We start from the raw sequence: 26,181 nt of genomic DNA, 5'->3' as shown, positions 1-26,181 counted from the left end.
CAAAACTCTGTACAAAGAGAAAGGATTCTTGGCAAAATATTTAAGCTTTAATCACACTTGCTTCTAGTTGCCACATGGAGAAATACATGCAATACAATAAAATAACAATGCAAAATTGTACAAGTGTGACATTGCATTCATCCTCTGGCATTGAATGCAACCCTGAAAGATCCCCACCTTGACAGGACAAGCTGAAACACAGAATCCTGTAAGAAACTGCCACTCACTAGACAAAGAACACCAGCTCATGGTATGACCTGCCTGCTGAGAATCCAGCTATAAATATGAGCTTGCTTTGTCAATCCTTCAGGCTGGGAAGAGGCTGCTGACGGCTGTGCCAGAGGGGCTCCCATTACCCCAACAGGCAGTGTCACCTCCTGTTGCTGGAAACACCTACTTCTTTCTGCAGCATTGAAAGAGCAGTGATCAAGAGCAGAGGCTCAAGAATTTGTTGCTGCTTAGTATGGAACAAATTCTTACTTGCTGATTATCGGTTATTGTTAATCCCAAGTGAGTATGTGTGAGAGAACTGGTCCTTTCACCGTGGAACTCATGACCCAAGCCACAAATCATTAAAGGTGGTGTGACAGCAAGTCGCTCAGAGCCTTGTCATTCTTACACTAAGCAGCACTGGTGAGATTCAGTATGCTTTCTAAGTGACATTGTATGGTTCAGGCAGTTTCAAGTCTCTGAAAAGTCTTTCACCCCCAGCATGGGACCATCCTCTGAAAAGTGGTCATGTTTGTAGGGTTAGCTACCACTGTGACAACAGTAAATGTTACTGTCGCCGTTACTCAAGCTTCACTTACACCACCCGCCCACTGAAATTCATCGACTCTGGTTTATTCACTTCTGACATGCAAGAAGTTCTTAGCAAACCTTGACCAGACAAATTCTGAAAAAAGCAGTTTGAAGTTGTCTGTCTTCTTCCATACCATTTCCACACACCTAACGGTGCCCTTGGCCAGGAATTTTAGCTTGGTGGGATTATTTAGTTTTTACTTTACATCAGCAAACATGGCACAAAATGATAAAAGCAGCTGCATGTTACTTTTCCTCCTCTCAAAAGGGGTGTACCCAGAAACAAACAGCACTGTACAGAAACAAAGCAAAATACAGCCTTGCTGAATGGAAAAAATCAATAGCCTTCATATACTTCATGCTTTTTATACACAGTAAATTTAATTTCCTGTTTAATTCAGCAGAATCTGTTTGCTTTCTTCTCAACTGGTTCATCAATCCATGGCACTTGCAATGCACCAGAGTCTGCAGTTTAAAGAAAAAAGCAACATGATGCATATAAAGCACTTTTTAAAAAAATTAAATATATACATAATTATAGAAAAGGTATTTATTTTGGTTTTGTGTTTAAATTTGTAATCACATTAAATTCAATTTTCACATCAGCAAATTGAAAATCTTTGAAGTTCTCTGAGAAGTGTTCTGCATGCCCCAGTCTGTTCCAAAATCGATACAGCTGAGCATTAAGCTGAGAGACAAGAGAGATCATATTTCTTAAACTGATGAAAACTACACTAGAAAAGGACTGTTTTAAGAAGAGACAATACATAGCCTTTTGGAGACCCTCTGCTAAAACCTAGTGTCTAAAAACAAATACAAAATGATCTGTATATTTCCTATGTGTAGTCACTTTTGTTTGTCTAACTGTGTTAGTGGTATGAGAACTTTCTAAAGAACATCAGTAATAATGCAAGAATACTCTTAGGAGAAGTTTGAAGAGGTGGAATAAAGACTTTTTTTTTCCCCCCAGGATGGAGGTATATTACTTTTATTCAAAGACTGATATATGTAAAATACATACTTGCAGTTAAAATTACAACACAACAGAAACAAAAACCCTTAAACTTCTGGTAACTGAAAATATACATTCATTTCTTGTAATTAACCCAAATAATTTTTCTGTAAATAATGAATGAAAATTTCTCACAGTTCTATGATGCTGGAACCGCAGGAAAAATTTTTAGTTACAGATTCTTTTCCATAAGGACTGTGAAAGACACAGCTTGATTAATCTTTTCTAAGACCAGAAATGAACACAAAGAATCAGCCCCAGCCTCCTCATTTAGGTCCTAGGCCATCAGATCAACATCAGCTTAGTCAATAAGACACCAGTGGAAAGGACTATTCTGACCAAGAATGTTCATCACCACCAAGTAATTCAAGTTAAGTCCTTTTCTCTGTGGTTCCCCTGAATTTGTGGGGCTAGTAAATAGATTACTAAAGTTATTGTTATTTTTTAACGAGAAGGTTAGCATTATCATTTATATTTCAAGTGACTTCTTGTCACTTAATTTTATCAGAGCTGTATTCACTTCTGTCTCTGCTGAACTGAAGGACTGGGTTAGCTGGTCATCCAAGCTGAATTAATGCATATTTCTCCCTACATGCCAGTGGTACCACCACAACTTCTTGCATAAAGGTCAACAGTTAACAGCTGCAGCTGGAAACAAAATGACAAGGAACATCGATTCCTCCGACACTTGGTGGCTAAGGGGATACTGAACTCTGATGAGCAGCTGAGCCAAGTGTCTCCATCTTAAAGCACTGTAACCATTTGGTGACTAACCTGGTAATGATTCAGTGAGTTTGTATGTACACATAAAAAGAGAAGGAGAGTTTGTGATTTGGCACATGCTGTGTACACTGAAGCCATTTCGTTGCAGAAGCATTCATGAAATATGCATGAGGAGTTTAATTTGATTTTCAAAAAGTTCAAAATTCCACTGATTTTCTAGCAAGTTACCTCAAAGCTGTGGCCCTCAAAGAAACTAACTGAGCCAAGAAATTATTCTGAAGAAACTGGATGCTTTCTTCAGCTTAAGAACACATCGAGATAACTCGCTTCTTCAGTCTGTAGCTACAATTTACTCTAAGAGCAACAATTCTCCTTGGAAAACATCACGATGGAGTGAAAAGGCATCAGTGCTCTGGCACCTGTGATTAAAAAGAATGTGATATAATACAGAGGGCTGTATACAGGAGGGAGAGAATAACCAGAACCCTTATGGTTTTTCTTTGTTTATGCTTCAGAAAAATCCTTTGAAGGCCATCACTTACCAGACCGTAAAAATAGTTTTCCTACTAGAAAACAAAAAGCCCAAATGACTTGAAGTTTTTCAAACCAGCAGCTGGAAATCAAGAGGCCATGGAGTCTGATTTAGATGCTGTGAAAGCCTATTTTGCTCACATTTGACTGCAAGCAGACCAGAAGCTATCACAAGCAGCAAACACCGCTGCAAACAAGTACTTGAATGCAATTATATTCATATTTTGACAATAGTGAATGAATAAATATATTACTTGTATTCATCACTCATTCTCCACATCAACCTCATGTATGGTAAAACACACAAATCAAGTAAACAATTCTGCAAATTGTATTTGTCTTTTTGCTTTTCATATGCTTAAATTCTTTTGCCTTTTACAGGCATCAGCTGCACAGTAGTATGGGGATTAGGAAAACCACAGAACAGTTCTCTGCAGTGTTTTAAGAGATGTTTCTAAGCACAAGAGCTAGCACAAAAAGAAATGTCCTACTGAAGGTAAGTGTCTGAATCATAATCTGAATTCTCCAACTCTTTAAGTGTTTTTCAATTGCTAAAGATGTACATGTTGATGGAAATACATCACCTAATGAGTTTCCAGCTACTTTGACTGGTCCATCAGCCCTGTTAGCAGAAGTGTGTTCCTTTCTCTTTTTCACATTGCTAATGTGCTAATGGTTAAAATTTATCTTCCTCCAGCACAACCCTGACCAGCTAATCTAACAACTCACAGTATAACTCCAGAGTGGTTCAAAATGCTAAAATATATAGGCTAGGACACTCATTAGCTTTCTCTTCAGAGTTCAGGGAATATGTTTTTCCTACCTCTTTACAGAGCAAAGAAACCCACATCTTTTTTCTCATTCATAACAAAGTCAACGGGCAAAGTTGACACAGTGGTTTGAGGGAAATTTTGAGAACTGGTGTGTTTCAGAAACCAAATTACTTGCTTCCTACAGAACTGAATAGGTCTAGTTTGAGAATATCAGCAAAACATTACTAAAGTCAGTAGGCTACAGAAAAACAACAATATTTACTTACAGGAGGCCAAGTTACCTGCTACCATTAACATCTACCTGCTAATATTACGTACGCACCCCTCCCCCCCTAAAAATGAGCACTATGTTTAATTGATAAACAGAGTTTATATCTGACTGTCCCTTTTGATAGGTAGCTATGGATTTAAAGAACAATCAATGCACTGTATTTCTTCCCTCTTGTCTTAATTATTGTTCTACATAGTTACAAATGATGAATAAGGAAGAGGAAAATAAGAAGGCAAATTAATTCCTTAATCTATTCAGAAAACACTGTAGGATTATACAAACAAATACAGAGTTACCCACAGAAGAGGAGCTATATATGCATACTGAAACAGAAGGAAAAATAATTGGTATATAAGCAAAAATAAACATTAGTAACCAGAAGGAATTGTTTGTCTTCTACAATAACAACAGCCTTAACATCACCAATTAAGATAGCAGATATCCATATAGCCAAAGTACTCAGCTGTCAGTCTGGGTTGAGGCATCATTATTAAACACCACGGTACAAAAAAAATAAAATAAAGTCTTACAAGGAAGTTTTCATTCAGCTGTAAAAATAACCAATGTCCACCAATGTAATTTCTTTGTCTTGAATAAAAAGAAAAGAGTAAGCTGTGGGATTTTTTTTTCTTTAGATATAATTGGTTTCAAGTTTTACATTAGTATGTGGGTAAGAGATGGTTCTGTAACCATGAAATTCTTCAAATAATTATTTTCAGTTGTTGAAATAAAAGCAATAGTCCATTTTCAGTAACGGTGCAAGTAAATTGTCTCTCTGAATACTGCTGGAAGAACAAAACAGTAAAAGTAAGTAGCTGCATGTGACTGTGTAAGTAAATATGTGTATGAACAGTCTAGAAAGAATTCCCACTGCCGCACTAAAACATTTTATATATATGCTTTCATCACCTTGTCAAGATCTGGCAATACCACCTTAGTTACATAGTACAGATTTTATCATTCAGAGGAAAGAGAACATTCTGAGTGTGCCTCAAAGTGACATGGTAAAGCTCAGGGCACGGGCTTTTCTTTGTTTGTTTTTAAGCTCCAGATACTGCTTATCTGTTCAGGATGCTCTAACCTTTCAAGGTTCCCTTATAAAGCCTAGTAATTGCAAAATAATATTCTGAAGATAGTGATGGAGCCAGTAACATTCACTGTTGTTCACACAATAAAATGAGTGAAATGCACAATGTCACACCAAAATTAGTGGCAACGTCAAAAAAACCATCAGAGCCTCCCAAGTGCAAGTCAAGTGCTTTAGCCACGGCATTATTCTTACATCTCAAGAGCATTGCTAATCTAACATTTTTGCTGAGAAAATATTCCTAAAGCTGAAGTTCTACAGTGTGTGTTAACATTTCTCCCTAATAATATTTTAAACAGGATTTGACTAATCCAGCTAGCATAATAAACAATGCAAATCTTCCTAAAATGTGAATTCATACTTAACAGTTAAGACTTACAATTGTTGGGTAATGTTAAAAAATTCCTGCTTTTACACAGCTGGCCTGACGTGAAATATCATTAAAATATTCATTATTTCAAAAAGACTTCCAGATGAAGGCTCTGAATGACTTTAAAAAGACGTGTGAATTGTGTGAACTTCTCAGGGCTTATTCAAATTTATTCCCTTCAAATATCTGAAGTATACAATGCTGCAAATCTGTTGACTTCTGTGTACAAAAAGGGAATACATATATGACATGCTTTATACTTGTACCCCTCAGCTACCTGTATGAGGCAAATACAGATCGATAAGGGAAAGAAAGTTACGGGGAGTTTGCTGCCCTTAAGAGACATAACTGGAGATACTGACACATGCACATTAGGATAGCCAAATGAGGAGGATGAAAGCCACATTACAGAAAATCCACATAAAAAAAGGAGGGCAGAAGGACACCCTTCAGAACATAGCAGTGGATGCTATCTGAATCTCAGAAAAGGTGAAGCTGACCAAGTGATGGCACACAAGTATGGATATGCAGAGAAAACACTTTTCTTGGATGCAAAATGTTCAGTGGAACAAGACACAATATTTTCTTCTCTGCTCATGAAACACGGCTCACCTTTTTTTTTGATACCTATGTCAACTTTTAGCTCTGTGTTTGTTTTTTTCCTCAAAAAAAATCTGAAAATTTAACATAAGCAATGACTTTGCTAATGATTTTTATCAGTTGATGGAAATCAGTTGATCACTAGGATTGTTCTAGATGTTGTACATATTTTGCAGACTGTACATCAATTCAGTGATGCCCTCCTTTCAAAACACACACAATGTTTGTAGAAAGGTATTCTGTTAACTATTATAGCATTTTCTATATAATATTTCCAATGGGAAAGTTGTTCCCAAAAATACCTTAGTGTTTCATGACAGCACCTTGGTAAGAAGAAAGGTGTGAAATGAAAGAAGCTTGTAAAGCCCACCTAAAGTATACACAGTATTTCAAAAACAGATGTGCACTTCTCTGCCCTAACACTTGCTTTGCCTTGTAGAATATATAACAGTGTTTTAGTTAGCCCACTATTTGGTGGATTTACAATGGCAAAGTATTGTATGTCAGAGAAAAAATAATAATTAAAAAAAAATCAAACAACAAAAAACAAATAAATGATTCTCTGGTACTTCAGTAAATCATTTAAAATTTTCAGGTTTAAGTTTTCAAAATGGATATTCCAGATTCTATTTGAAAGTATTGCAGCAAATGCAAAATAGAGCAATTTCTTCAGATAACATGTTTATCTGCAACAGCAGATAAGAATATTTAAAAAAAAGAAATGGGTCATTTCCCATTCGAGTAGAGATGCACTTACAGTGCCATTTGAAACACTGTCATAACTACCTTTATACAAGCCAGAGCTTGACTGCTTTCATAAATACTCATATATATTTGAGACCTGTATCCAAAGCCCCAATTTCTGCCCATAACAGTAGCAATCCACATCAGCACTTTTCACCCTCCAGTAAAACTAAGTGAACAGTCCAACTCCATCACTCACAATCATCTTGGAAGCACATCAAAGAATAAGCTCATTGCTTGTATCCAAATTTTGCATTCCTGAAATAGAATAGCTTGTTCTAGTCATTGATGCAAAAAATACATTTTTAAAATTAACAGTTGTACAGTAAACTTCAAAGCTCTTAGCTGAAATGGTATAACTTTCATTGGCCGTGCAGATACAATGCAGCACGAGACAGAGCTCTACCCGAAGATCCCAAACACAGCAGGCAAGACTAAATGCGTTCAGTAAGGAGATACAACTATCCACACGGAAAAGAGAGGTTCGACAGGTCAAGACAACAGCTGAATAGGGTGCAACACTAGCTCATAAGAAGCCCTGATGATTTCATTTTGACAGTTCACACGCTTCAATCATTGTGTTTTCCTTGAGTTCAAAAAAGAGTCCAAACGTGAATCCAAAATAATTCTAATCTTATTCCTTAACTATAAAACTGATTTTTGTCTCCTTTCCTGTTAGTGAAAATAAGAACGGAATAGGATACATATAGGAGTTGCCCTGGACAGACAAGAGTGTGGACCAATGGTCCATCTTGTTCCGTCTTTAGTAGCTGACAGCAATCAGTGTTTCAGAAAGGCATTAAGCCCACTGAAAATTAATTAGCTTCTAAATAAGGGGTTTGCCTCTTGAGACAAAAATACTTAAAGCAGTACAAAAGATTATAATAATAGAAATAATGTGACAGTGGCGATCCCACCTATGTTTAAATCTGAAACATGAAGATTTCCATAATCAGTCTCCTTCGATTGACGCACACATGAATACTCCACATGTATTACTTAAAGGCTGCCTATGAGTACTGGCAGCTACTAATGCCTTTAAACAACAAAAGGCAAGGAAGTAGTTGATGGAAGGAAAAGAAGAGAATAAAAGGACAAGAAAGAATTACATAAACATAGAAGACGCGATCCAAAGTCCAATAAAGCCAATGGAATGATTCATATTGATTTCAGAAGTCATGCAAGACAGAGTCTGAAAAGGCAGAGAACAGACTTCAGACCCAATGGTAGACATGTTATTTCTCCAAATGTTCTACAACAAAGGACAGGAAGTTTAAAATAATCATCTGGCAGAAGAGAGTTATAGTCCATTTTGTTTCCTTTTAAATGGCTTTGACAGCTTTTTCTGACACGTGATATAGAAAATATTTTCTTTTTTTTTCCCCACCATATCTCCTAAAAGGTAATATCCACACACACTCAAGCCTATCAGACTGCCTTAGTGGCCACACTACCATAGCCCTTGGGGATGATGAAAATAATATCAGCTATAAATTACATGCCCTTCTTGAAAAAGTGGCAGTCAGTGAGTACTTTGAAAATCTTAGCCCTTCACCATGTTCCAGTTAGAAATGAGAAAAAGCAAAATGTTCAGCGGTCTTTATCCTGATGACCATTCCAGTAGGAGCTATTACCTAGAAAACTATTAATACAAGAATAAAGCTCCATTCAAACCCAGAAACATGTTCAAATGCACACTATGGTTTAGCTTGCTCAGCAGGTAAGATGAGACGATGATATGTTCTTTCAGATCTTTACACAATAGGAAAAACTTAAAGTCTGAGAATATTTCAAGGCTATATTCAGTCAGTAGCATCAGTGGTCTGCAAAGACATTGTTTTGCATGACATAAAAACAAATGTATCAAAAATCCTTTGTTGTGTCACTGCATAAACTTCTTGGCTGCACAATTTATGCTTATCGGTTAGAAAAAAAATTGAACTTCTCTATCTGTTCTTTATTTTTTATTGCATATAACAGCAGCTGAATACAGACTGTACGTTGAACAGAAGACTACGGAAAAGTGAGTTTGGTACTGTGCCCAGCCAAGTTAGCCCTAGGACCCAAACCAATGCCATTTAAAGGCATTGTAGTATACTACAGAACAAGCAAGAACCTAAAAATCCTATTTTACAAGGAGCAGACTGATGAATAAGCAATTTAACAAGGTTTTTAATATGTATTTTGGCTCCAAAAATTGTGTTGTGCTAATAAATATAATCTGTCAGCACAGATGGGGGAAAATAAGAAGCAATAGAAGCAGAAATATTTCCCAAATAGTTTCAGGCTAAAACTGTTATTGAAACTTTCCTTTGCCTTGCTGGTAACATGAATACAAGTGCGTTGTCCTGGGGCATGAGAACAAGTAAATGAAGCTTATGAGAAACAAGACGGCAACATTACAGAAACTTCACCACAGACTGCTTTTTACTATGTACACAGACAACAAGTCAAACTGGTCCACGATCCCAAGTACAACATGGATACTAATCAATCCTATTGAATGAATAGCACCAAGGTACACTTCTCTTGCCATTTAGCTACGAATTTCAGTGACAGCTCTTGCCTTAAAGCTGTTGCCTCAGAAACTTCTCCATTTCCTTCCTACCATTATGCCAGATCTCAACATAAATACACTTGCATGCCAGCCCACAAACACATTATCTTAAAGGTCTGGATCTCCATAAACAAGGGTACCGTTTGCAACATAGGTATTGTGATGATAAATGCTATTGTATATATCAAATTCAGCCTGGAGGGACTGGGCAAGATGTGGCGACAGACAACCAATTGCTGTAAGTACCTGCTAAGTGGCAGAAAACTCTCCAGTTGCTTGGCTTCTACCCTTGGCATTTCAGGAGCACAAGAAACTGCTGGCGTGCAGGTAAAGACTTCATTGTCACCTGGAAGTGGTTTCTGTGTCATGAAAATAAGGGCAAACACGGGACTGGACAAGATGAACTTACTGAGAATGAGATAGGTAGACAGCTACGTACACAAAACAGGATAGTCAGGGTGACCAGGAGCATGTCCAAGTTTATTTGGTTACAAGGTAATTAAAGAAGAGCAACTTTACACCCACCCAGTTAAGAGCTGGTTTAGCTACCATGAGTGGCTCCACAGAAAACTGTATCAGGATATTCCTGAGCTAACTTACTTTCAGTTTTGTGTCATTTAGGTCCCCAACACTTTCAGTCAGGCTGTTCTACCTTTTGGCATACATGCTTTTTAAAAGACACTTGCTTATTTAGAAATAGAGGTAGGTACTGATGAGGGTTCACTGTAAGGACTGTATTTCTGAACACTTCTAAATTCTTCTTTTTAAATCTCACAAAGCACCTTTCTGCAGTTTTAAGGAAATGTTTAGACCCGATGATTCTAAAGGAAGAAGCAGAAACCAAATATGTGCTTTGCATAGCACTTTACCATTTTAATACTCAATCATGGAGGCAAGAACACATGATGAGTTGGCACCAAACCACTTCCTCCCTTGCCCCTTTCTCTTTGGTTGTACTAGTAAAAGCACTTCCTTCCCTTGCTCCTGGTGAAATCCATATCAGTCTTTGTCAAGATGCTGGGAATGAGAGGGATCAATAAAAAGGTATCTATCTGCTAGAAATTGTTGTGAGTCCTTTCAAAAATAAGGGATTCGTGAGATGGAGACTGGCAGACCTATTACAATCTGCCTCTTAATGAAGTTCAGTTGCTGCTCGTGTATGCTTTGAATCTGTCAGTATTGAAACAGTTTTTAAGAGTCAAGATAAACATTTACATATGAGGAGAGAAGCAGTGAAAATTATGTGGGAATACATCCGGCTTCATTCTCACACAAGTTCCCATGCTATAGACCTGGTAGAGATTACTCAGCACCCAGCCATGAAAAATGGAGGTCCCTCAAAGGGGCAGGTTTCTTGACTGACAACTGTGGACTGGCAAATTCTATTTCATCAGCCTATTATTCACTATAAACATGTGGAAAATCCATCTGTTCTTATTTCTCTGTATACACCAGATATGAAAGGAAACAAAAGCCTGTCTAAGCAAAAAGCAAGAGCATGACAGGAATACTCTCAAGACCTTATTCTCACAGTACAAACAATCTCTGTTCCCCATGCCTCCCATAGATGTTTGCTAACACAATAGAAGGTGGCTCTCTGTACACCCTCTCTCACATCAGATAAACCAAAATACCTCTCAGTGATAGTACAAGACAATGCAGTTGCTTGGATTGAGCAACAGACAGCCAAGAAATCTTTCATTTACATTACTGGATTTACAGTGACTAGTCTCAAGGAAGTAACTTTATGGGTAACCAGCCTGTCTACGTGAAAAACAAGGAAAGCAGTATGGGTTTCTGAGGGGCAGTTTGGAAGAGGTGAAGATCTTTACACCTAAAGTAACAAGGGAAAGACCTGACTCCTCAAACGCACAGTTAGTTCCAGTTGTACTTCCAACACGGAAAAAATAATACAAAATAACAATACAAGGTAGAACTGGTTTATAATTCAGGAAAATTTGTCTTAGCGTGTCTCAGCTGCATGGACCACATAGCTGTTGTACCAATAGGCATATGTACACACACACAGTACCTGTACCTCAGCAAGAAATATTGATGAAAATTATTTCAGCTAAAATCGTATGAGATATGATCTACTTCTGTGCAGAGCAAGTTAAGAGCATTAGTTACAATCCATCCAAGACTGTGAATAAATGAAACTCAGTGAATCTTTTTTAGGAGAGGGAAGAGAAAGACACAAAAAAACCTTCTCTTTGGTCACTTTTTTCCTTTTCTTCTCAACTGGAATTTTTAGAAAATGCATCTTTTAATATGGATTTCCAAAATCCTTCCTAAACTAGACAATCCAACAGCTACATGTAGTCCATCATTACTAGATTTCTCTTCTTACTTCCTTCTTTAAATATTGCGCAAGATTTAGCTATTTGTTACTATGAGTAAAGCAGCTTTATTACTGTCACAGAGAGCATTTCCTAACAGACACTAGAAAGTTACGTAGGCTTTTGGAATAGTTTCAAAACTGATCTGACCCTCTTCTTACTAGAACCTGAATTACTTCTGCATATTCAGCTGAGAGAAGTCTAGGGATGGAGATGTTCTGCTACCAAGAACATTTCCAGCTGCAGATCATACTCTTAAGTGCAGAGCAACTTTCACATGGAGAAAGGCCTGAGTGTTGAGGTGGTGTTCAAAACCTTATAGCAACACTAAGCAAAGAAGTGCCTCTTAGTCCACCGAAGTCAAATCATAAGGAATGAAGCTTTTTAAATATCCATGGTAAGCACACTCCCTTGGTATTTTATTGCACAAATTGTATTTGTAGTTACCACTGAATTGTAGCTATGATGTGAATGAGAAGTGGTTGTAAAGAAAAAGGATTCTGCTGCACAACTGGGGACCAAGCTGGAAATTGTTAGAAACAGGCATCACTCCAGTCATATACCACAAATATTTACTCCTTTATGTGAGCTGAGAATGTGACACAAAATCTCTAGTAGTCAGTGGGCCTCACAAGGAGTTTGTGACTCCCTGAACTAAAATACTAATTTAGTTAGATTTTTTTTTCACACCGTGACTCCTCTGCTCTTTCTGGGAATTGTGGAGATTTTTTAAATAGTACTAATTCTCACTACCAGATGGTAGTAGCACTTTGTCAGAGCATTATTACATTTAAGTTAACACTTGGAATTTTAATGCAATGGTTCCAAGACTTGCTTCTCAAACCCCTCCATAAAAGAGCCATTTCAAAGCTTACATCTATGACTGCTGTCAGCCACTGGATTCAAACCATTCTGAGAAGTGGCCTTTGAAACAGCAGTATTAAAAAATGATAAAATACCTTCAAATTCAAAATGGTCAGGGGGAATTTGTGAAATGAACCGCAAGCAGTAATCTCCGTTGTATTACTAAAGCAATGCTAACAACAAAATACATCTCCATGGCACTTGCTCCTGAACCTGTTTCAGAAAACCTAAATGCTGGTTATGTTTGCTTACTCATTGCAGATGCCTGGAGGTGAGAGGAAAAGAAAACGGCACATGCTTGTTCTGAAGAGAGGATTAGGCAGAATGAAGGGATGTGGTACTGGGGATGATTTAACAGCTTCCAAAGCACTGACAATTTCAATATTCTATTTGTTACTCCAAGTTAGTGCTACAAAATGACACAAGGACCTTGTTTATAGAAAGTTAGCCTCTCTCCTCTCTCTTTCATGTTCTGGATGGAAGTCTATAAACCTAGTATTTTCTGAAAAGACTTGTACTCCTTACTTGACACAACACAAAGAGCCAGTTAATTCTAGCCTCAGGGACATTTGGCAGTCTTACAAAAAATGGGGGGGGAAATGTATCCCTTTTAAAAAAATGCTAAAATAATCCAAACCCACAGTCCTTTAATGAACAGACATTTTTATTTTTTCTTAACAACTAAATCCTGCTGAAGAAGATTTTCAGCAATGGCAAATTTCAAATGCTGTCATTATCTACCTTCCCCAAGGAAGTATTTACCTCCTTCTCCGTACATCATTCAGGTCTGTTATTTGAGATCATTGATCTCAAACAAAAAAATATTTTAAAAACTATTAACTCCAATTCTTAATGTGTCTCATTTATAGGAAACACAGGTCAGCTTTTGGTGCAGCCTTCTACTTGGGAGTTTTGGAAAGAGGGTTGACAGCTGTGCTTAGCAGTGGCGAGAGTTGGTTGAGTGGTGAAGGGGTACAGGAAACACTTGGAGGGGGCCGAGTGATGGGACAGTCTAGCTTTGTAAGAGTACAGGATCATTTTAGAGAACAGCAGGTAAGAAACACAAGCTTTGCTGCTTTGGATGGGGGTTGGATGAGGTTGATGTTGACAGAAAACCAGATTCTAAGCTAAACAGGCCAAACGAGGACATATGCACAAGATAACTGTGAAAGCAGATCCACTCACCACTCTGGAACTGCACTGAAGAGAGGTTTAACTTCTAAAGCAAGCTATGCAGCTATCTGAGATGAGGAGAAAGCTAGTGCTCTCCTCCTCATTTCTTGAAAGACACAGCAGGCTTTGAATCCAGAAGGACACTGCATTATTTACCCTTTCCTTCCTTCCTAAATTAGGTCAACAGTCAATGGAGCAGAAGCTGTGGCCATGTGCATCCGTTCCTCCTACTCGCCAACCATAGAAGCTGCGTTTACAAGGAGGAATAGTACAGACCAGCCTATAAAATAAACTGCTGCACATAGGAAGCAAAGGAAGATTATTCAGAGGGACAATGCTAAGCCACAGGAAGGTACAATACACTTGGAGCTATCCTGGGAGCAGAGGAGTGGAAGTCGATGCTTCAGTACTCATTGTTTCTATCTGTGTGCAACGGTATTAAACAATACATAGATAAAATGGATCTCACTTTTCTGCAAAGTAATCAGGTACAATTATGAGCTAAAAAATCCCAAAATATTAAGATCTACCACACAAATTAAATGCTTTACAGTAAAACTGTAGAGGCTAGACAGGGAGAAACAATCCCTTTTCTAATCTATAATTTAGTTTCTCTAAAACTTAATATTATCTTCTAGATATATTGTTCTCAAAGTATTGTTTGCATTATATTAATAATCTTTTCAGTAATATTTGTGTCATTCCAGTGCCTTGCTCCTCTGGATTTCTCAGCTTTTCTCATACCCATAGATATACGTCTCCTTCACAAGGACTGTCCCAAATATTTAAAGCCCAGTCTGCAAACCACATAAGTGTAACATTACCTGTTATTCCCTGAAAGTATCCCATAGTCTTATAAAGCTAGACTGGTCCATCACTCAGGTTAACCCCTTCCAAATGTTTCCTGAACCCCCTTCACCAGCCAACCAACTCGCGCCACTGCTAAGCACAACCGTCCACCTCCTTTCCAAAATTCCCAGGTAGAAGGCATCACCAGAATCCTCCCCAGAGTAGTCCTGCCCCCAGAGCCTCCCTGTGGCAATGAATCCCATGCCGATGCCTTGTTTCTTGCTGACTCATGCTGCCCTTTACCTGCAAACTCCTGCTCTCCTCATAGCTAGAAACAGCATCAGTGATGTCCCTCGGACATCACCTTCCCTGATGGTGACACCAAGCACAACTGATCACTCCCCATCTAGCATATAGATTATATACAGGACATGCTTTTTTCCTGTCCACTCCCCTCAGCCATTTTATTTGATATATGCCCTATACTCTTTGTAGCACTGTCAAATATGAGAGAACTTTTTCAAGTAAATGGGCATTTCTCATGTATCTCCAGAATGAAGCCCAGTTTTGTAACAGGAGAGCTGCTCCAAGGAGTTGAAAAATCATTCCTCTAGATTGTTTCAATAATTTTTCAGTAATATTTCCATAAGACTCTAGAAACTCCATAAGGCTACCTAATGAGGTTGCAGATGCTTTCAGAATCACTATGTTTAAATCTCTTTTTAAAAAAACAGGGAATTTTGCAACATACATTGTTCCGCTATCCCAAAAAAGGCTCTTTACTTCCTATCTAGTCTTCCAAAACTGTACCATGAAATATTTCTCCAAACAAATGAGACAGAGTGACAGCATGCATGTGTACTAGATAAAGCCAGAGAGTAATATGGTGGCAGCTGACGAGACAGTGACTGTTTTTATTTTGCCAATTTAACCAATGTTATTGGTAATAAAGTATCGTAGGTAATGATCATACATGTTGGCCTTCATTTTCTGTCAATTCTTTCACCTCACAGCCCCAGACCAGGAAGCTCTGACATCAGCCACACCATGTCTGCCCTGACAGGATGTCTCTTTAGACGTATCTACCTGCTTTCAACTCTTTGTACCCAGTGATCATTCACAAACATGAATGAGTGAATCTGTCTCTCAAAAGACACCACAAGACTTGCAACTTTGTCTCCAGCTGTATAAACTGTCTTGAGTCGCAGAGAGATCCAAGCCCTCTCTTTCACTTCACCCTCAAATCTCCTGACAGCCAACTTTTTGTTTCATATTTGTACAGCTTCTAGCACAGTGAGGTGCCATTTCACGATGTGTATTCGCGTTATGACTTCCTGCCTGTAAGCAAAAAAACTTCCCAAATCTCTGTGTTGGTACTTAGGGTGAAAATCAGTGCCATCCCAAATTAAAGAAAAATCCAGTCAAATAATTTTAAAAAAGAATAATCCTTCTGATTACTGAAAAAGTGCGTTTATACATTGTATATGCATGCATTTATACATACCCCAGTGCTCGTTATTAACCTGTAGCCTGGAACTGGAAATTAAAGTAGTACATGAGTAGTAAATTTTTGAAGATATTTATAGCAAATATATTAGTGGATAAACTGCAATACTGCTTTGGTTCTATATGTTCACAAAAGGGACAGCTGAAGGAAGATTACATTCAAGAACTATAACCAACTTTTGAAGGTATATTTATCTCAAAAGAGGTCAAATAAGCAGAATTCCACATAAATAAAACCAGTTTTATCTGTCCAAATTTGTGTTATGGTGACTTTTTTAACTTTTTTGTTCCAGGACATTAAAAACAGATATTTAAGACCACAGAACATAGTGACAATTACAACTTCTTGCCATGAGCTTGGAATACGAGAGAGAAAAAATGAACAGAAATAGTAAAAGGGAGAAATACATGTATTTTAATATGACTAATAATAGCTATCTCCTTTCACTTGCATTGAACACACATACTGTCCACTGGCTACGCAGTCCCTGTACTCTACAGTGGTTTCATTGAGCAAGAACTGAACCTTTTCTACTGTCTCTTTCCCTTTAACAGTTCTCCAGTACATGAAATGATTTTAAAATATTTCTCAAATGCTTAAGCTGAACACTATAAAGACTGCAGGAAGGCAAAGGATATACAAAAAGAAACATCCTTGCTTAATACTGTTTGGTCTGGAGATACCCCCACAATGGTGCTTTCAGCCAGGTAACTTTTAATACTGATTGCAATCAGCCGGGTAACTGCAGTAGTGTTGCCACCTGAGGAAGACAATCAACATCTTCAAAACATCCCAATGTCTCAGGAACCTAAGCTTGACTGCAAGCCAGTCAGACGAGCTCCCGCATGCTTCAAAAGCAAGGCAAGTTACTGTCTGTCATCAGGTCTGGGTCCTAAACACAGGGTTTGAGCGTAGTCCTAAGGCAGGGAAATCTGCCCTGTGCAAGTTTTCATTTCTCTCTTTAAAACTGGGTTTGTAAGATTGTTATATCTGTGTACGTTAAAATTAGGCACAGCAAATCCAGGCCTGGCATTCAGGTCTGCTTCTATGATATCCTCTGCTCTCTCCAGAGCTCTCATCTGGAGCTACTTTCCACAGCACTGGAGTGGCACTATTTGATTTTGATTTATCACAAGTGAATTATTATAATGAAATCACCAATGCGATTTAAGCCTCTGAGAAAGATATGGTTGGAGTAACAAAAAATTGTTCTGCAAAACAAGCAATTATTGTTAGGTTCAGTGAATATTGGCCTTAGCAATCCAACTGATTATAGAAAGTTAATGTTTTAAAAGGCAATGAAAAAATAAGAAATTAAATCCTTTAAATCTGCGTGAAAGACTCCAAGAGGAATTTTACGGTTATTTTCACTGCATATTTTATTAGATATGTGATATTTTATTCATGGGTAAAGCAAATATAACAATTAGGAATAATTAGCATTTCAGCACAGAGTGTTATCTAATACATTAAAATACACATATAATTCTTCATTTAAATTCTGTATCCTCACATTTTCCCCTTTCTGGTTCAGAACTTTTCCATTTAGCATAGCATTTACAGGAATATTATAGAGTTCCCAAAGAAATAGACAGAACTACTGGCTTTTGCCTTTGATATCTTATTTTCCTCCCCTTCTTGCATTTTTACTCATTTTCTTTTCCAATTTCCTCTTGAACTTAGCTTGCCAGATGAATCCAGCATAACTTGCAGAAAACTTTTTCTCTTACATCTTTTCTTTTCCATTCTACTCCCTCGCCATTCCAAAACTAATGTGTGCAATGGAAATCCACTTTAAATCTAACCCTACTCTTACAAATCCATCAGTTTACAGTTGACTAAATCTAGAGTAATTGTCTCTGTACCACCTCTTCCATCATAACTTCAATGCTACACAGAAATGCTGTAGTTACTGTATTATCCTCTCTCATTAAGTAAGTGTCACTTTTTATTATGCCTTTTCTATTTTTTTTCTTTTTTTTTTTAATGCAGCACTTACAGCTCACAGAACAACCCTTCCCTGAGCTTTTGTGGTTAGTCCCAGACCAAAGCAGAAAGAAGTTTCTCCAGCTGAAGTGCACTCTGTGGTACAATACAGAACACGAAATACCTCCTTCTCTGAATTAAGTATATTATCACTGAAACTAGGACATAAATTCTGAGCCTTACAAAATTACAGCACTGCACAATTTCAAAGCCCATTCCCCTGCCAAGTTTCATAACTGTCATCCAAACACCAGCACATTTCATTTACTAACCTTCAATTTCAGTCTGTGTCCTCCCTGTTATACAGATCAGTTACAACTCTCCAAGTCACATAAACCATTATTAATTATAGTCGTTGCAGGCACAAGAGAATCTTTCCCTTACTCCATCAGGTCTCTCAATTGCTTGGCCAACAATAACCAGAAACCAAAGCCTGACTCCTGTAATGAAGAACAGCAGAGGAAACTGCCACGACAGTGCTCATGGGAAGAGATTGAAGGACAGAAAGATACAGCAAGAAAGAAACCTTCTTCTCAATCACTCTTTCTCTTAAGTGGTTCCATTTTAGTATCAATGTTTAAATGACTACATCAAGAATACACAATTACATTCTACCTTTGTAGTGAGAGACAACAGCACCTCCTCTTTTCCATGTGGTACTTCAAATGCACAAGCCAGCTAAGAACTGTGTCCAGAAGGCTTTGCCCGGACTTCTTTACCCAGTGTTGAGGATGGATTAACTAGCATTGCATCACACTTATCTAGCACATATTTAGCACATATTCCATGCCACGCATCATATTCCAGCAGCTCAGTATTGTACCTTTTCCAATATAGCCTATCAGCCTAGATGAGCAAGGAAGGCATGATCAACACTACCCTGAAAAAGGCCAATGTAGCTCATTGTGATAACTACCCCAAGCAACAGCACAGCTCATAATTGCTAGCAAACACAGTAGATGGTGCAAGAATATAATGTAACACCACTGAAGAAAAGGAACTGCATCTGTACCCAGGAAGCCCAGTAGGAAGCCAATTGCTAGGCAGCCAATCTAGGGTACAGAATGCCCCAAAGAAACACGAGCTTTCATGACCAGCTCCCAACCACTATGTCAGTTTGCCAGCAAACCTGCATGTTATGCGTTACTGTTGGGCTGTGACAGTCATACTTGCCTCGTGGCATTTCTAGATAACACAAATTATTATCTCTGGGGCTCTCAGAGATGGGTGTCAGCATGACCAGAGCCATGAACTGGACTGTAAGGTCTATAGGATGCATAGGTGTGTAGCTGTTCAGGTTTTGACACATATGCCAAGCCTGAATCTGAAATCAAGTTTTTATTCCAATTTCACCATCTTAGATAACTCACTCCTTCTGATATTTAAATCTAATTGGGGAAAAAAAAAAGTGAAACTGAATTTGCAGATGCTGAAAGGTATCCAGATTTGCCTCATTACCAGTGTATCACCTGAAGTCAACCTTTTGCACATACCAAGCTATCACGTATAGTAACATACTTACATTTTTTCAAAGTTTGGTTAATTTCTTATAATTGCTCAAAATACGGACAATTTTTGAATACTATTTCCTTTTCTTATTGTTTACTTGTAAGTCCAAGCAGAAATGGTAATTGTCCGTGTCTAATAAGTTTTTTAAACATTGAAGATATAAAACAATGTTTGGAGAGAGTGTAGATTAAAACTGTTACCATGCTGTCACATAAACCCGGGTAATCAAGAAAATTAACTAGAAACTGATAGCTAAATAGAACTACTCTTTCACATAAACTATTTTTAAAACCATTCATACTGTGTTGGGGGAAAAAAAAAAAAAAAAAGAAAAGAAAGAAACCAAGCAGTGGAGTAGTGAGAAAGAGTAAAACCTCAAAAGGCAAAAGCCTCCAATAAATTTAAACCAAAAACAGGCTGTCATGGCAGATTATAGATAGCTATATATCAAATGGAAGAAAATGATGTAAGTTCAAGTTTATATCTAGGGAGTAACCTAATGGCTTACAAAAGTCATCTCTTGCCAATACCACTTGCTTTACAGGACCAGGGAGTGGAAGAGAACCATACTTAGTGCCTTTGTTCATTAAGTTAAATGAACCTTAGTTGGTAGGTTTATGTAGTCACAGTCTTAAAAGATTTTTCTCCAGTGTGTTTTTTCAAAGATGGCACTGTGAGAATAAAGGCTCTGTGCATCCATAAGTAGTGATATAAAAGCACACAGCAGCAGCAGTGATTGTCATGTCAGACATTTGTTAGGGCACCACTTGAAAATGGATGGTTGGTTTTTTTACTCTGTCTTTATCAAGGACAAAGAACCTGATATAACACTAAGAGTTATTTAAGAACATGAAAAGGAGCCGCCTGCTGCAGTCAGCAATCCACCGGCTCAGTTTAAAATCTTCTGAAGTCAACTGAACAACTCACCTGGATCATGACAGACTCTGGATCAGGCCCTGATGATGACTAAGAAACACTCTAGAAAGCAGTGACACCTAATGGCAAACATGCCTTTGGATGATGGCATGCAAAGTCACCCCTCTTTAGCTACACAGTAAGTACACACATTACAGGGACTGAAACGCTATCAGAAGTCTCATCACCTGGGAAAGCATTTGAGAAATAACGCACATGGAAACAGAGTGTGTGTCACACATGCTGAGCATTTAAGTAGAACATAGTTACTAATAGAATCCACTGGCTGCTGAGCCACAGTGCACTGTATTCCAGCTCTTCATTCGTATGTATGTTTAAAATAAGCAAGAAATCTTGGAAAATTATAGGGCAGGGAAAACTGGGACCTGAATGCTCCTCTGTGGACACTATAGGTACACAGAGATTTATTTTTTTTTAAAAAATCTGTTTTGCTTGCTTGTCCTGTGCTTTACCTATATATGTGAGAGCACAGTAACGAACAGTTAGTGACATACGCTACAAACCTTCTAATGAGGCTTTACCAACAGCACAGTAAATTAAATTCCTATTATCGATGCACAACACAATGCAAGCCAAGCTGCACTGTAGCACATCAGCTTACAAAAATAAATGTGGACATGCACACCACCAAGTAAGGAGACTCCCTTTCCCCTATAAAAAAAATTATGTTTTAAAGACACTACTAATATCAACAGAAGAAACAAGTAACAGACCCTATGTTAGAACTGCCTTGATATTATTATCTGTGGTACAGAAGAGCTTAAAGATATGAACAAAAACTCAGGACACAGCAATGCTGGGAACTTGTCCAACACAAGGAATGCAGCAGTCCTGGCCTACAAAGTCTAAAAGCTCTGAGGAGTAAGGTAAGAACAGAACTAATTTTCTCTCTCAGGGAAAAAAAAAGTATATATAAATATATATTAAAACCAGAGGAAAAAATATATGTAGAAGCATATATAATACATATAGCTATATATATTATATTATATATATTTCTGAACTTGCCATTGAAAAGCTAAGGGCAGTACAGAACTGACTGCATAAAACTGAAGTTACTGATAAACAAAAAACAATTTGAAGTAATCAGGGGGCCTGAACTAGGTGAATCAGCTTTGAAAAATACTTAAGTGTATATTTTCAGCAAAACTTTTGTACAATACTATGTGACTGCTGCCCTAGGTGATTTTGCAGTACCTAACACACCCATCTGCACCTATGCTTCTACAGGCACAATAGGAAATCCATATGCACATGCAGATGTGTTACTATGTACATGTCAAGGGAAAATACTGAGCACAAAGTAGAAAATATAAAAGCATGAGACTATCAGCTGTAGAGGATACAAAGCATACGCAAATTGTGCAGTTGACAAGGAGTGCCACCTAATCCCTGCTTAATTAAAACACTGTTCTAAACTCCTGTTTAGGGAGTGAGGAGTGTGGGACGACTGATGTATGAAGAAAATATCAGGCAGCGTGGCTAATCTCAAAGACTTGGGAGCTTTCAAGCTACATAAATCAGAGCGACTTTTTGAATAGCCTCATAAAACACAGAATCATTGCCATTCCACTCACGACTTTCAGATTCTTCCTACAGCATACAGATCATTAGGAAACTTCTAAGCAATCAAGTAATGTGGGACTGATGAAATTACTCAATCAATGCACGGGCTGAGAGAAGCAGCATAATACAGAATGGCACAGTTTTGACATGGTAACCCTGCCCCTTTCTTTTTTATATAGGGGTAACGAAAATTACAGTGCAGTCGATTCATTTCAACATTTTCACAAGAGTGCTTAATGTAGTCCTTCTGAACTGCCAGTTCCCATTTACAATAGCAGGGCAGCAGAAACGTACAGACTATAAGCAGCTCTACCGATGTTTAAAATATGATACAGGGAAATGCTTTTTTTTTAAATGTGCACACTTGCATACACACAGACCTCCTCTAATGATCAAAAGCAGAAGCTATAAACAGAAGACATAAATATGAAAATGCACTATCATAGATAGATACCAGCCACCATATCCCTCCCACTGCCATCACCAGGTCGTTAATGTCTACTCACTAAACTGTAATATTTTTTGGCATTGTCTAAGAGATGACTGATAACATACTTTGATATAGAAAACATCTCTTTACAGGAAATACATAAAACATAGGCAAGCAAGAGTTTCTGCATTATATCAAAAAAAGTATGTGCTATTAGAAAAAGGCTATGCACAGGTAAGGTGTTATTTCTTATGACCATCTGCCCCTCCCAAGCATGGGAAAATATTTTTCCACTTGAATATCTTAAAACTGCAGAAGGAGAACAAGATAATACTTTTATTCTGTCTGTTGCCTAAGGCATCACTACCACCTCTGGTAGTATTTCGTTTCCCCTGAACTGAGAATTTTGGTTTTATGAGTTCTTCTGTAGGTAATTTGTTCATAGAGTACCCTGTTACTGCTTTTGCTAACTCAGTTAAATACATACATTTTATTAGTTATGTCTAAATATTTTATACATAAGTTTACTTAGTACAAGTAGAAGAAAACAGAAGGAGGTTAGAATACCAGGTCACAAAATACAGTGGTGTTACTAGGGGCCAAAATTTCATCTGTGAGCTGTACAAGTTGGAATACTTAGCTATGTACCCATTTATTGCTAAAACAGTTCTAATTTCAGGTCATCTAGTTTCAGTGTGTTCATTTTAGCAGATTTAAAGCTCTGTGTAACAATTTTATATTTTGCCATTTTCACGGCAACATAAACTAGTCAATAAAAAGAGCTAATTCCCTTGTCAACTGTACTAATTGTCTCTCAAGACAAATTAATTGTGTGAGAAGCAACTATTTCAGTTTTGATGGGTTTTTTCCCTGCTTTCAATGAGGATTTACTGTGTTGATGCATTTAATCACTAACAGCATTATTAAAAAAAACGCGTTAAAATGTGTTGCATTCCTCATATAAAACCAAGTAAGACAAATTTTCATTAACTCGAGGAGAGAAAAGCTATCATCTCCCTTCACGTTAGTGCAAAGGCACACAGCTTGCCCAGCAGCGCTCCTTTAGCCAGGAGGATGGGTGACAGGGGATTGCAAAGAAACTCATCTGCTACACAGTCAAAATTTCCCCCCAAATCCTAAGATGTGATCGCTTGTTACCAGCTCTTAAGAAAGAAATCGTAAGACATAACTGTCTCCTAGTGTCGCTTTAACAGTCTACAACTGGGAAGAATTAAAAAAGTCATTCTCCCTTTAAAAGGAGGGCACAGAGCGCTGCCTCCCCAGTGCAATATTTGCCGCTCCAGTCACACACAGCTATAAGGACTGACCCCTATAAAGTTGCGGTACCCAAGGGCAGCGGTGGCTCGTGGCCTCGGGGACAGGGAGGACTACACGAAGGGCTGGCTCATCTGTGCCCAAATATCGGTGTCCTGCAGGAAACCTCCTGACGGCCGGGCTTTCCAAACGCTCTTCCCGCTTCCCCTTTTCACAGAAACCCGCTACGGATCCGCACGACAAGCACCGGCAGACATATTTATAAAGCCAACCCCTGGGGGAGCGGCAGCTGCCCCACGGCCGGGGCCAGCACCGCCCCGGGGACCTCTCCAAAACCCCGGCGGGACCCTGCCCCCAAATGCACCTTCCCCGGGGCAGCGCGGCGCCGGCCGCCCGCCCGCCCCCGCTCCGCCTGCGTGCGGTGCCTGCAGATGGGCGAGCGGCAGCGAGGGAAGCGCCCTCCTCTCCTCTCCTCTCCCCCTCTCCCTCCCCTCACATCCCCGGCCGGCGCAGGGGGGCGACCCGCTCTCGCCAGTCGCGGGAACAAAACGCCGCTCGGCAGCGGGGCTCGGCGCTTCCCAGGGATGAGCCCGCCGAGGGAGCGCTGCCGTGCCGGAGATGGCTCAGGATAACGGGGAGCGAGGGGGGCATGGGCGCCCTGTCTCCGGCTGGGAGCGCGGGCAGCGCCGTGCTCGGGCATCCCCCGAGCTGCCCCGCCGCCTGTGCCGGCCGTCCCCCTTCCCCCGCCGGCCGAGGGGGAGGCCGCTGCCTTTCTCGCGGGTGCCGCGGCCCCGGGAGGCGCTCACCGAGCCGGCGGGGTGGCGGCCCGGGAAGGGGGTGCCGGGCGGCCAGAGCCCCCCGCCCCCGCGGCCGCCCTCCCGCCCACGGCAGGGGAAGCGCTCACGTTGCCCAACCACCTGTTCCGCCGCGGGAGAGGAAGGCGGGATGGAGGGGTGTGAAGGAAGGGGAAGGGAAAAGGGGCGGCGGGGGTGGGGGTTGCGTGGCTGTCACGGTGGTATGGGAAATACGGGGATGCTTGGGGTCTTCCCCGGCCGAGGGCTAGCCGGGGCAGGCGGAAGGCAGGCTGGAGCTGAGGGTCTTCGGGGAGGGACCGGGAAAGTGCCTGAGCCCTGACCCCCCCGCCCCGATCATCAGCCTCATCAAAACCTCAAGGTCTAAAGCACGCACATACCCCGCCGACAAGAAACCTTTACACAGCGCGGTAGGGGGAAAAGAGGACGCCTGAGAACGTGGTGGAAAGCAATTATAAGAGGGGAGCAAACAATAAAAAAAGGAAGCGAGCAAGGGATAAAGAAGCGCGGGGGCTGCGGGGGGAGGGGGGAAAGCCTGCCAAGAGAGGGAAGGTTGCAAAGGAGAGCTGGAAAAGTGTCCAGCAGCACCAGCAGGCGCAGCACCCCCTTACCGATATGAATGATTGAATCTGCAATCGCCGCTTTCCAGGTTCGAGTCCAACAGACGGACACGACCAGGATGAGGGAGAAAACTTCCATCTCCTCCGGAGGTCCAGGCTTTGTAACAACAAATCTCTTCACCAAGCGGTGCCGCCGCGGAGGACAGCGCAGCGCCGAAAGCCCAAGAGTTTGAGATGCCGCCGGAGGAGCGTGTAAATCCCGGTGGTTGGCGCAGAGCCGCGGCTGGGCAGGGAGCGAGCCCGGGGCTCCGAGCGCTTCTCTCCTCGGCGAAACCCCGCGTCACTTCAGGGGGCTCCTGGGCAGCACCAGAATTGCTGGGAGCGCCGGCAGCAAATCCATCCAGCCCGGGCGCCGCCGCGGGCAGCAGACGCCTCTGCTGGTCAGACAATCCCCATCCTTCCGCCGGGTCCAGGGATCCGCTCGGTCCCGCTGCTGCACAGCAACTTCCAACCCACACCACGCACACGCTCACACACACACACACATACACACAGGCACAGACACGCAAACACGAGCAGACACGCACAAACCCCCTTGGCCAGAGAAGCCCCAGGAGCCCGCAGCAAATAGCTCGCCTTCAGCGAGGTGGGAGGAGCGGGCGACTGGGAGAGCAGGCGATCCCGCTTCCAGCAGCCAGATTCCTGCAGGAAAAGCCCCCCCGGAGGCCAAAAAACAAAGTGAACTTCAAGGTAATGCAGATAGTAATGCAGAGATTTCCCCCCACCCTTCGCTTAGAAAAATCGCTTCCCACAACTGGAGGAAAAAAAATAAATCTGCCAATGGAGCCCAGCGTGCTGTCTCTGTCGCGCAAGGTGGTGGTTGGACAGGGCAGGAGCGAGAGGAGGAGTACCCGGAGCGAGTCAGAGGAAAGCAGATGATGGTCTGCAGGTTGCTTTTGGAGCTCG

At 40.2% G+C, this 26,181-nt stretch overlaps 1 protein-coding gene across 4 annotated transcripts in view; it reads right to left on the bottom strand.

Moving 5' to 3' along the window:
• Positions 1-25,367, bottom strand: part of GRID2 (glutamate ionotropic receptor delta type subunit 2) — a 695,953-nt gene extending 670,586 nt beyond the window's left edge. For all 4 annotated transcript variants that reach the window (XR_010430019.1, XR_010430018.1, XM_064651918.1 and 1 more), the window contains exon 1: positions 25,267-25,367. Coding sequence is in view for 2 of the 4 variants with exons in the window: in XM_064651918.1 (XP_064507988.1) it covers positions 25,267-25,354 (88 nt within the window). In the remaining 2 variants the exon portion in view is untranslated. The remainder of the gene's footprint in view (positions 1-25,266) is intronic.
• Positions 25,368-26,181: the final 814 nt, after the last annotated feature.

This window comes from Pseudopipra pipra, chromosome 4 (assembly GCF_036250125.1).
Source record: "Pseudopipra pipra isolate bDixPip1 chromosome 4, bDixPip1.hap1, whole genome shotgun sequence".
NCBI classification, from domain to species: domain Eukaryota; kingdom Metazoa; phylum Chordata; class Aves; order Passeriformes; family Pipridae; genus Pseudopipra; species Pseudopipra pipra.
The sequence above is the reverse complement of the archived record's forward strand: the minus strand, read 5'-3'. Positions and strand labels throughout refer to the sequence as shown.